Source organism: Perognathus longimembris, chromosome 4 (assembly GCF_023159225.1).
Source record: "Perognathus longimembris pacificus isolate PPM17 chromosome 4, ASM2315922v1, whole genome shotgun sequence".
Classification (NCBI taxonomy): domain Eukaryota; kingdom Metazoa; phylum Chordata; class Mammalia; order Rodentia; family Heteromyidae; genus Perognathus; species Perognathus longimembris.
Window position 1 is genome coordinate 15,962,864 of NC_063164.1, and position 11,163 is coordinate 15,974,026.

The 11,163-nt window shown below is 45.4% G+C and overlaps 1 protein-coding gene across 1 annotated transcript; it reads right to left on the reverse strand.

Moving 5' to 3' along the window:
• Window positions 1–5,488: 5,488 nt before the first annotated feature.
• On the reverse strand, window positions 5,489–6,933 carry Cxcr2 (C-X-C motif chemokine receptor 2). Its single transcript, XM_048344170.1, has one exon. It carries the CDS (start codon window positions 6,922–6,924, stop codon window positions 5,872–5,874), a length of 1,053 nt encoding a protein of 350 aa, XP_048200127.1. The 5' UTR covers window positions 6,925–6,933; the 3' UTR covers window positions 5,489–5,871.
• Window positions 6,934–11,163: the final 4,230 nt, after the last annotated feature.

The following is an 11,163-nucleotide window of genomic DNA, read 5'->3' on the forward strand; positions in this document are numbered from 1 at the left end:
TCCATAGTCAGGTTCCCAAGAACTTCAGGTCTTGAGATCGCCAGTGTAGTGCCTTTAGTCTGACCGTCCTTCTATCTGGAGAGTGTGTGCTGTCCATTGCTTTGCACTCAAAAACTTGCTCCCTATAATCCTAGCTACTCAGGAGACTAAGATCTGAGGATCATGGTTCAAAGCCAGCCCAGGCAGAAACATCTGTGAGACTTATCTATAAGCTGGAAGTGGAGGTGTGGCTTAAGTGGTAGAGTGCCAGCCTTGAGTGAAAAAAACTAAGAGATAGCACCAAGGTGCTGAGTTCAAGCCCCAGTCCAAGCAAACACATACAATAAACTGTCCTTGGATTCTTTCTCAGATGAGACCAAAATTTTCTGACCCCTGGACCAGTTGACACTGATAGCTTCAGGCCCCATTCCAGAATCAAAGCTAAGAGGTCACAAACAATTCCCACTGTTCCACAGAGCATAAGGTCAAATCCCAGATCCCTGTTTTGTGGCTCTGCTTCTAGGATTGAACCCTATCAGTTCTGCCAGACTTTGAACTTTGTGTTGGGTTCGGATGGTCTCTATCTGTCCTGTCTGTTAGCTCAGAGTAGGGTAACTAGTGTAACCATGCTTCCACAACTGTGTTCCTCAGCCTCACCTGATCTTTACCATGGAAACCCAACAACCCCAGAACCAGGTACCTGAGCCCAGGTCCAGACAAAGTGGACAGGGCCTACTTGTATGAATGCAATGCCCTGAGAAGGTAACATAGAATTCCACACCTGGTGCCTGACATGTCATTGTCACAAATGCAAAGTATCTGATTCAAAAATGAGCTGAATCCAGGCACTGGAGGCTGGTGCCTGAAATCCTAGTTACTCAGGAGGTTAAGATCTGAGGATTGCAGTTCAAAGCCAGCCTAGGTAGGAAAGTCTATGAGACTCTTATCTTTAACTAACTACAACAACAAAAAACCAAGCCAGAAGTGGAAGTGTGGCTCAAGTTGTAAAGTGCTAGCCTTGAGCAAAAAAGTTCAGGGATAGCACCCAGGCCCTGAGTTCAAGCCTCCCATAAAAAGAAAGAAAAGTAAAAGAGCTGACTGAGTCTCTATCCTGTCCAGCCATGGATTTTGGTCAGGTTGCTTTTGCTCAGCACTCAGTTTCCTCAAGTGTAGTGTGTGTGTACGCGCGCACCTGTGTTTGTGTGCTGGATCTGAGGCTTGAACTCAGGGCCTGGGTACTGTCCCTGAACTTTTGTGCTCAAGGCTAACGCTCTACCACTTGAACTACAGCTCCATTTCTGGTCTTTTGATAGTTAATTGGAGATAAGAGTCTCACAGGCTTTCCTGCCCATACTGGTTTTGAACCACGATCCTCGGATCCTAGTCTTCTGAGTAGTTGGATTACAAGCATGAGCCACTGGCTCCTCAGGTATATTTTGAAAATGTTGTCTTGGTGATCTTTAGGTCTCATAGACTCTAAATTGTGGGTTAGCATGGCTCTTCATGGGAGTGTATGTCCAGTGGGTTTGAATGTGACCTATAAACTGAGAGTACTACTTCTTTTCCTTTTTAGTCTAGAGACTGAACTCAGAACCTGAGCATGCTAGGCAAACACTTTCCCACTGAACTCTACCCCCAGTCACTGGGGGTTATTTCTCAGTGTCTGCTCTAGAAGACTAGAGGCTGTTTTGATTTTTTAAACAAAGGAAGCCACTGTTGCAAAAATTGGGGATGGTGGTGGGAAAAGCATCATAAAATCTGGGAGATAAGGGCTGGGAATGTGGCTTAATGGTAGAGTGCTTGCCTAGTATGCATGAAGCCCTGGGTTCAATTCCTTAGTACCACATACACAGAAAAAACCAGAAGTGGTGCTGTGGCTCAAGTGGTAGAGTGTGAGCCTTGAGCACAGAGAGGCTCAGAGACAGAGCCCTGGCCCTGAGTTCAAGCCCCTACACCAGCAAAAATAAGTAATTTTTTTTAAATTCTGGGAGATAAAGACAAAAGATTTTGGCACAAGTTGGAGAAAATATCTCAGAATCAAGAAAGGCCAGTTTGGTGTAAGCGGATTTAGACAGAGTAATTTAGACAGAGAAGCTCTGGTTTCAAAATGGCAGGATCTGCACTCAGGAATGTGGTAGGGAAGAAAGGAGTGGGATTTGCCGTATCCCAATGGTGGTTTAGTCTGTAAAAATGTTTTGTGTGAAGCTTGGCTAGAGGTGGGGAGCGGGGAGAAGAGGAGGAAAGAGATAAATATCAACAGAATTCACATAACTTCTGTTCAATCTCAGCTTTGTTTTGTTAGCTCTGGCCTCTTTGTATCTCCTCCCCTCCTCTCGCGAGAGTTCCACTGGAAAACCATGTTTCCTCCAGGGGGCCTTGTCATAGAAACAAAGAGCAGAGATCTGGGACAAAAGGCGAAACTTAATTTGGTCTCCTCTTATGGAGTCTTTGCAGGGAGCTGTGTGGCTGATCCAGCACCTCATCCTACTGGAAACAGGATTTGGTGAATATGGGTCCTTGTGCGTTTCCCAGAGGCAGCTGAGTCAGTTAGCACAGTGCCTGGGCGCATAATGTGCACAGAATAAGCGGCTATGACCACACTGAGTCCTGTTTGCTGGAGGCAATGAGAAAAACACTTTCATGAGGAAGTTCCCTATTCTTGAGTCCTCTAGTCCAGGTGTTTGCTCCTGCCCTGCTACCACCTGCTTGGCCGAGTGCTCAGATCTGGATGGCCTGGTAACCATGGGAATTCTGGCCTTCTTATTTTCTTACTTACTTAGCAGGCTGCTCGGAACCAGAGACCTCTGTGGAACCAAGCCTTATGAGCCCTGGGTGCTGTTGAATCCTAGTCACTTCAATAAATATTATAGAAGGAAGGACTCAAATCCAGCAAGCATTGTTATCTCCTCCTCTTCCTCCTTCTCCTTTTCCTTCTTCATACTCTTCTTCTTTTTCCTCCTCCTCCTCTTCCTCTCAAGGTCTGGGTACTATCCCTTAGCTTTTTCACTGGAGGCTAGTACTCTACCACTTGAGCCATTGCTCCACTTCTGGCTATTTGCTTTTTAGTTGGAGATAAGAGTCTCTCAGATTTGTCTGCCCAGGCTGGCTTTGAACCGTGATCCTCAGGTCTCAGCCTCATGTGTAGTGGGAGCTACCAATGCCTGGTTTGTATTTCTTCTGAGCGACTGATTATAGTCTCCCCTACTCAGCACTAGCTCTGCTTTAGGGCTCTCTTGTCACTTCTTGACTGAAGGGGAGGAGGGAAGTATTTTGGAAGGAAAGAGAGGAGGGTGAGGCAGACTTTGAGGAGGAGCTATGTTTGAGGATGGGAGAGCACCTTGCTTTCATAGGATCACTTCACTCCCTGAAACTATGCCCGATGCTGTTGACTACCATTTTACCTGAGAACCTGGGGATCCAAAGACGCATTTTTTTCTTTGGGACCCACATTTGGTAGTGGGAGGTTTGGGCTCAGTGTGTGTGTGTGTGTGTGTGTGTGTGTGTGTGTGTGTGTGTGCGCGTGTGCGTGCATTGGGGGAGAGGCCAGTCTTCATCCCAATCCCAACTCTCTCTTTAGAGGCAGTGCAGGGCTTTATTTTCAGAAAGGCCCTTCCTCACTGGGGAATCTCTGCGCACCCTTGCTCAACTTCTCTGTCACAGTTGGCATGTTTTTGCTTGGAGATAATGAAATAAATGCTCAACTAAAAGTGGGTTATGGGAAAGCAAGCATTTAATGATCAAATGGTATATGAAATTATAGGTAGGTAATTTCAGTGTTGGTTCAGTGGTTAAACTGCCTTTTTGAGCCCAGATTTTTTTTTTCTGAATTAAGGTAAGGTACACATAACAGAATTTGTTATTTTAACCTTTTTTCTCTTTTGCTGTGCTGGATATACATACATACATACATACATACATACATATATATATATATATATATTCAGGGCCTTGCACATGCTAGGTAAGTGTTCATTTTAACCTTTTAAAATGTACAATTTAGTGGCATCAGATTATTGTACAACTGGTGCTGGACAGTGTCCATGTTTTAAAAACTATTTTTATTAATTAAATTTTGTTGACAAGGTGTTGTGCAAAAGGGGTACAGTTACATAGTTACATAATAGGGCAGTGAGTACTTTTCTTGTGATATCTTACACTCTCGTTTTTCTTTCCCTTCCCTAGATAAGGTAGGCATATATACAATACCCAGTGTACCAAAATCATATTACTGTTCAGGTTTTTAAAAAAATCATCTTCAGAATGTTTTTATCATCCCAAACTTAAATTCTACATCCATTAACTAATAACTCTGCATCCTCCTCTGTCCCTGAGCCTCCAAAACCCAGTGGTTTCCTTTCTGTGTCTGTGAATTTGACTCTTTTAGGGCCTTTGTGTAAGTGCAATCATCCAACACTTGCCCTTTGGCATATCTTGCTTATTTCACTTAGTATGATGCTTTCAAGGTTTGTCCGCACTGTAACATGTATCAGAACTTTAATTCTTTTTTAAAATTGCTAAATGGTATTCTATTATAGATAAATATCACAGTTTATCTACTTCCATGGATGGACATTCGGGTTGTTTTCACCATTTGACTATTGTGAATAATGCAGCTATGAACATCATTGTACAAGTATCTGGTCAAATCACTGCATTTGATTCTTTTGGGGTATCTACCTAGAAGTGGAATTGCTGGGTCATATGGCAGTTCTTGACAATGTTGTAAGGAAAATGCTTTGCTGTTTTCTATTGTAGCTGTGCCATTTCATTTCCACCATCAGTGCACAAGAGTTTCAGTTTCTCTACTTCCTGGCTGACTTCCTTCTCTTCCCTTCCCTTCCCTTCCCTTCCCTTCCCTTCCCTTCCCTTCCCTTCCCTTCCCTTCCCTTCCCTTCCCTTCCCTTCCTTCCCTTCCTTCCTTCCTTCCTTCCTTCCTTCCTTCCTTCCTTCCTTCCTTCCTTCCTTCCTTCCTTCCTTCCTTCTTTCCTTCCTTCCTTCCTTCCTTCTTTCCTTCCTTCCTTCCTGTCCTAGGGCTTGAACTCAAACCCTGGCCACTGTACCTGAGTTTCCCCTCCCCCCTGACAATCCAGGGGCTTGAACTCAGGTCTTGGGCACTGTCCCTGAGCTTCTTTTGCTCAAGGCTAGCACTCTACCACTGAGCCACAGCACTACGTCTGACGTTTTCTGTTTATGTGGTACTGAGGAATTGAACCCACGGCCTCATGCATGCTAGGCAAGTACTCTAGCACTAAGCTACATTCCCAGTCAGAGCTTTTTTTAAAAAAATAATTTTATTATTATTATTAAAGTGTTGTATAGAAGAGTTACCATTTCATAAGTCAAGTAATGAGTACATTTCTTTTGGGGGGGATAATGTCACCCCTTCCTTTGCTTTTCCCCAATTTCACCCTCTCATCCCTGCTGTCCCTGAGCCTTTGTGTTCAGGGCTAGTGCGCTACCACTTGAGCCATAGCTCCACTTCTACTTATTTTATTTTTTGTGTGTGAAGTTAATTGGAGATAGGGGTCTCATGGACTTTCCTTCCCCAGCCTGGCTTTGAACCGCAATCCTCAGATCTCAGCCTCCTGAGTAGCTAGGATCACAGGCATGAGCCCCTGGCACTGGGCTAATAATGTACAATTCTTAGAAAACAGAACAACTATAGGCCAACTATGTGTTGGTATAGTAATTATGCAAAGGGGTAGAGTGTCAGGACAGGCTTTCTAAACCATGCAGTGGGAGCCCAGTAAGAATGCAACCTCTGCTCCTTGCCATAACCTTAAGAGTGGGGCTGTGTTCCAGACACCATGACCCGACAGAGAGTGGACTGGAATCTTGGAATGAGACGTCCAAGATGGAGAAACTCCAAGGGCCCATTTGGGCCAGGCCACCTTAGAGGGTAGTAGAAGTGTTTCCTGAGGAAGAGCCAACATAGGAGGGCTTACTCTCCTTGGCCAAGAACTCCTTGCTGACCAGGCCATAGGTGGCCATGATCTTGAGAAACCCATAGCGAAACTTTTGGCCAATGAAGGCATAGAGGATGGGATTAAGACAGCTGTGGAGGAAGCTTAGAATCTCTGTGGCCTCCATGGCCCCGTCAATGTCATCGCGGCGCTCACAGGTCTCTTCAATGACATGGGTCCTCATGAGGGTATCTGACAACAGGACCAGGTTGTAGGGCAGCCAGCAGAGCAGGAAGACAAGCACCACAGCAAAGATGACCCGCATGGCACGGTGCTTCTGCCCCATGTGAGCGTTAAACAGAGTGCGTATTGTGAATCCATAGCAGAACAGCATGACCAGCAGGGGCAGGAGGAAGCCGAAGGTCTGAGGCAGGATACGCAATACTAACCGCCATTTTGTTGTCTGGTTACCCATGTCCTCGTAGCAGGTTGGGTTGACATTGGGAGCGTAGACAGTACTACGCAAAAGTAAGGCAGGCAGGGACAGAACCAGAGACAGTCCCCACATGCCTAAGCATACAAACTTGACCAAGTGTCGCTTCTGGATCACTGTGCGTGTGGCGTGGACAATGGCCAGGTAGCGGTCCACACTGATACAAGCCAGTAGCAACATACTGCTGTAGAAGTTGACGTCTTTCAGGAATGAGGTCACCTTGCACAGGGCTGTACCAAAGATCCAGCCGTTTGGTTTGGAGGCTGCCCAGATGGGCAAGGTCAGGGCAAAGAGCAGATCAGCTATGGCCAAGTTCAGCAGGTAGACATCAGTGACAGAGCAGTTTGCCCGACTGTGTAAGATGACCAGCATCACCAGGGAGTTTCCCAGAAGGCTTAGCAGGAACACCAGGACATAAATCAAGATCACCACAGAAGTATTGATTTCCAGGTAGTGTGGTAGGCATGGGGAAAAACCTGGTTGAATACTGGGCATGCCAGAGCTGTAATTATAATCGTCAAAGAAATCCTCCCAGTTAAAGTCTTCCATTTTTTTTCAATGCTGATGATAAAGGAAAGAAGAGAGTTACAACCCAGCCAATTGTTCCTTGATTGTTTTCTTTTCTTCTTTTTTTTTTTTTTTGCCAGTCTTGGAGCTTGAACTCAAGGCCTGAACATTGTCTCTGATCTTTTGCTCAAGGCTAGCACTCTACCACTTGAGCCACAGTGCCATTTCTTGCCTTTTCTGTTTATGTGGTACTGAGGAATTAAACCCAGGGCTTCATGCATGCTAGGCAAACACTTTACCATTAAGCCACATTCCCAGCCCTTCTCCCTTGACTCTTATTCATCCACCTGAGAAATAGATGGGAAAGTTCTTTGCATTGGTATGCAAGTTACATGAAAGAAAATTTCTCTTCACATTTGTCAATGATAGAAGCAATCAGGTTATGATACAAGTGAGTGATAGATAAGACCATTTAGGAAAAGCCTACAATTCCCTTCAATATCAGAGGGAAGACCTTACTATTTCTCATGACATGGCCATCACCCAAAGCTTTGTTGAAATTTCCCTTTGGATAATCCCTACAGAATACTTGTCTTAGGTCTCTCAATGGTGAGCAATCTTGGCTGTGGAGGCTGAATTTAATATTCAGAAACCTGAGGTGCCCTTCCATTCTTACTCTTATGGGGAAAGCAGGCCAGCCATTTGGGTTATACCTCTGGAAAAACATCAAGGCTTGGCCAGACGTTGGTGGTGCACTCCTGCAATTCTATTCACTCAGGAAGCTGATATCTGGGGATCACAGTTCCAACCTAGCCTAAGCAGTAAAGTCTGTGTGACTCTTCTCTCTAGTTAACCACAAAAGACAGAAAAAGTAGAGCTGTAGCTCAAGTGGTAGAGTGCTAACCGTGAGAGAAAAAGCTCAGAGACAGCGCCCAGGCCCTGAGTTCAAGCCCTAGCTCTGGCACAAGAAAGAAAGCAAGGAAGGAAGGAAGGAAGGAAGGAGCAAAGAAAGAAAGAAGCAAAGAAAGAGAAAGAAAGAAAAAGAATGAAGGCTTGCTCTAAAGCTGAGAGATTAATCCCTTTGTCCAATTTTCTGAAAGTTATTTTAAGAGAAATATTCTGAAAAAGCCATAGCAACAATAGCAGTGTGGAGTTCCATTAGACATGTTCTAGAAAATTTTTTTTTTTGGCCAGTCCTGGGCTTGGACTCAGGGCCTGAGCACTGTCCCTGGTTTCCTTTTGCTCAAGGCTAGCACTCTGCCACTTGAGCCACAGCGCCACTTCTGGCCGTTTTCTGTATATGTGGTGCTGGGGAATCGAACCCAGGGCCTCATGTATACGAGGCAAGCTCTCTTGCCAGTAGGCCATATCCCCAGCCCATCTAGAAGAAATTTTGGTCAGTGAATAAGGCTCAACATTTCTCTTTTAGAAAGAAAGAGGCTTAATATGAGGTTATTTGTATAGCCTGTAAAGAGGTCTACTCAGAATGAGAAGCTGGCAGCTTACTGGTTTTCCAGGTGAGTGGAAATGGAACAGGTTATTTGGAGAGTTGTGGAAGGCCCCATTCTGCCCTGTGAGGATGAGCCACTATTGTGCTTGTAGAATAAGGGGCATGGACAACAAGAATCAGAGAAGACAGGTGGAGACATGCCTCCTTTGATGTGGTGGCTTTCCAGTCTTAGTGGGGACCCTTCCTGTCCTGTGTGTGCGAGGGTCCCTGCTCCTCTCCTACTTTCTCTTGCCTTTGCTATGAGGTTAGCAGAGCTGGGAAATGCCTGTGTAAGGAGTCACTCTGAAATCTTATCCCAATTTCCCGAGAAGAAAATAAACACAAACCAGATACTAACTTGACTCCCCGTGAAATCACAAAATAGATGGCCATGGTGCCATTTCTTTATAGCAAGTTATGACTAGGCTATGACCATACCTAAGCCCCATAACCTACACCCAAATAGAACCAGTGCGAGGGAAGAATCAGGAAGTAAAAATTCCCAGGAACCATTCCACATTCACTTCTAAAAGGATAGGCAATAAGGATGTGGGGAAATTGCTGTTGCTGCTTTGGGAAAGCAGGTCAGCATGTGCTCAGCCAGTTTAACCATATTCCATAATACCCCGCAGTTCTGTCCCTTGGGATATACTCAAGAAAATTGAAAAGTGGTGTTCAGACAAAGTCTTATATACATGCGTATAGCAGCAAAGATCAAGATAGGCAAAAAATGGAAATATGGGGGCTGGGAATATGGCCTAGTGGCAAGAGCGCTTGCCTCATATACATGAAGCCCTGGGTTCAATTCCCCAGCACCACATATATAGAAAATGGCCAGAAGTGGCGCTGTGGCTCAAGTGGTAGAGTGCTAGCCTTGAGCAAAAAGAAGCCAGGGACAGTGCTCAGGCCCTGAGTCCAAGGCCCAGGACTGGCAAAAAAAAAAAAAAAAGGAAATATGATGGGCATTGATGGCTCATGCCTGTAATCCTAACTCGGGGGGTGGGGGGTGGGGAGGCTGAGATCTGAGGACTGGGATTCAAAGCCAGCCCAGGCAGGAAAAAAAGTCTGTGAGACTCTTACTGTCATTTAACCAGCAAAAAGCTGGAAGTGGAGTTGTGGCTGAACTGGTAGCCTTGGTGGAAAAGCTAAGGGACAGTGCCCAGACCTAGAGTTCAAGCCCCAACACAAGCACACACACACACACACACACACACACACACACACCCCACACACACACACACACACAAATAAGGAAATAACCAAATGTCTAACATTGATGGATGGATAAATAAATCAAAGCCCATTCATACAATGGACTATTATTCAGCCATAAGAAGATGGAAGGGGCTGGGAAGGTGGCTTAGTGGTAGAGTGCTTGTCTAGCATTCATGAAGCCTTGGGTTCAGTTCCTCAGCACCACATAAACAGAAAAGGCCAGAAGTGGTGCTGTGGCTCAAGTGGTAGAGCGCTAGCCTTGAGCACAGAGAGGTTCAGGGACAGTGACCAGGCCCTGAGTTCAAGCCCCAAGACTGGTTAAAAAAGAAAAGAAAAGAAAGACCAAAGGACTGAAACACATGAAGAAACTTTGAAAAATATTATTCTGAGTGAAAAAAGTCAGACACAAACTGTCTGATTCCTTGTATGTGAAAATGAGCAGAGCAGGCATTTTGGTAGTGGTGGAAAGTAGGTTAGTGGTTGCTGAAGGCTAGGGGAGAGAAGACTGTTAGTGAATATAAGGGCTTCTTTTGGAAGTGATGAAAGTGTTCTGGAATTAGTGGCAATGGTTATACAACAGCTCCCTGAACGTTGCAGGGGTGACTTTTGTGGTGTGTGAATTACATCTCAATTAGAAAAAGAAAAGATTAACCAAAGGGTTCAAAGTTTTGCCATACAAAATGATAAAACAATAACAAGCCAGTGCTGGTGGTTCATGCCTGTAATCCTAGCTACTCAGGAGGCTGAGATCTGAGGATGGAGGTTCAAAGCCAGCCCTGACATGAAAGTCTGTGAGATTCTTATCTCCAACTAACCACCACAAAACTGGAACTGGGGCTGTGGCGCAGAGTGATAGAATGCTAGCCTTGAGCAGAAGAACTCAGGGACCGTGCCCAGGCCCTGAGTTCAAGCCTCACAACTGACAAAAAACCAGAAATGGTGATCTATGTTATTATCCAAAGAAGACAGCTGTGAATAAAAAGAGAAACCAGAACAAAACGAAACGCCCTTTCCCCTCAAAAAATGATGGATTCTGACCGTTCACTTCCTGAGAAGGTCTTAGTTTGTACTGTGGGTGACGATGCCAGATAAGTTACCTTCCCGGTATGCTAACAACTAGAGACAGATGTGATCATCTGGCGAACTTAGAAAGATGAGATGATGAGGGTGTGCACCTGGGTGGCCAGGAGCGTGAGGGAGACAGTGGGAGAGGCAGCTAGTCCAACTAGCTAGGCCAGTGTGGTCTGCAAGACGCGGAAGGAGTGGCTGACTTTGCAGATCCATCCTCAAGAGCTGGGTCAAAGGTGGGTTCCCTCTGAGAGTGGGGAATGGAATAAATGACCCAGGAGAAGACCCTCCTTTTTGAGCATTTTGCCACTAGGCCATATTCCCAGCCCCAGACCCTCCTTTTTGAGTGGATGCAGTACAGCGTGGGTGCAGAGAGGGTTCACAGCAGACACCCGTGTTCAGTCATGTTCAGTGGTGAGAAGCAGGGCTAGGACAGCTGGGGAATCTGCCTGATAGGCAAGAGTATTGTATATTTTCCTCGCTTTGGGGGGCCCAGCATGCAGCTGTGT

Bases quoted from the DNA above. Each gene is read 5' to 3' on its own strand.
- Cxcr2 (XM_048344170.1), bottom strand. From the start codon at position 6,924: ATGGAAGACTTTAACTGGGAGGATTTCTTTGACGATTATAATTACAGC.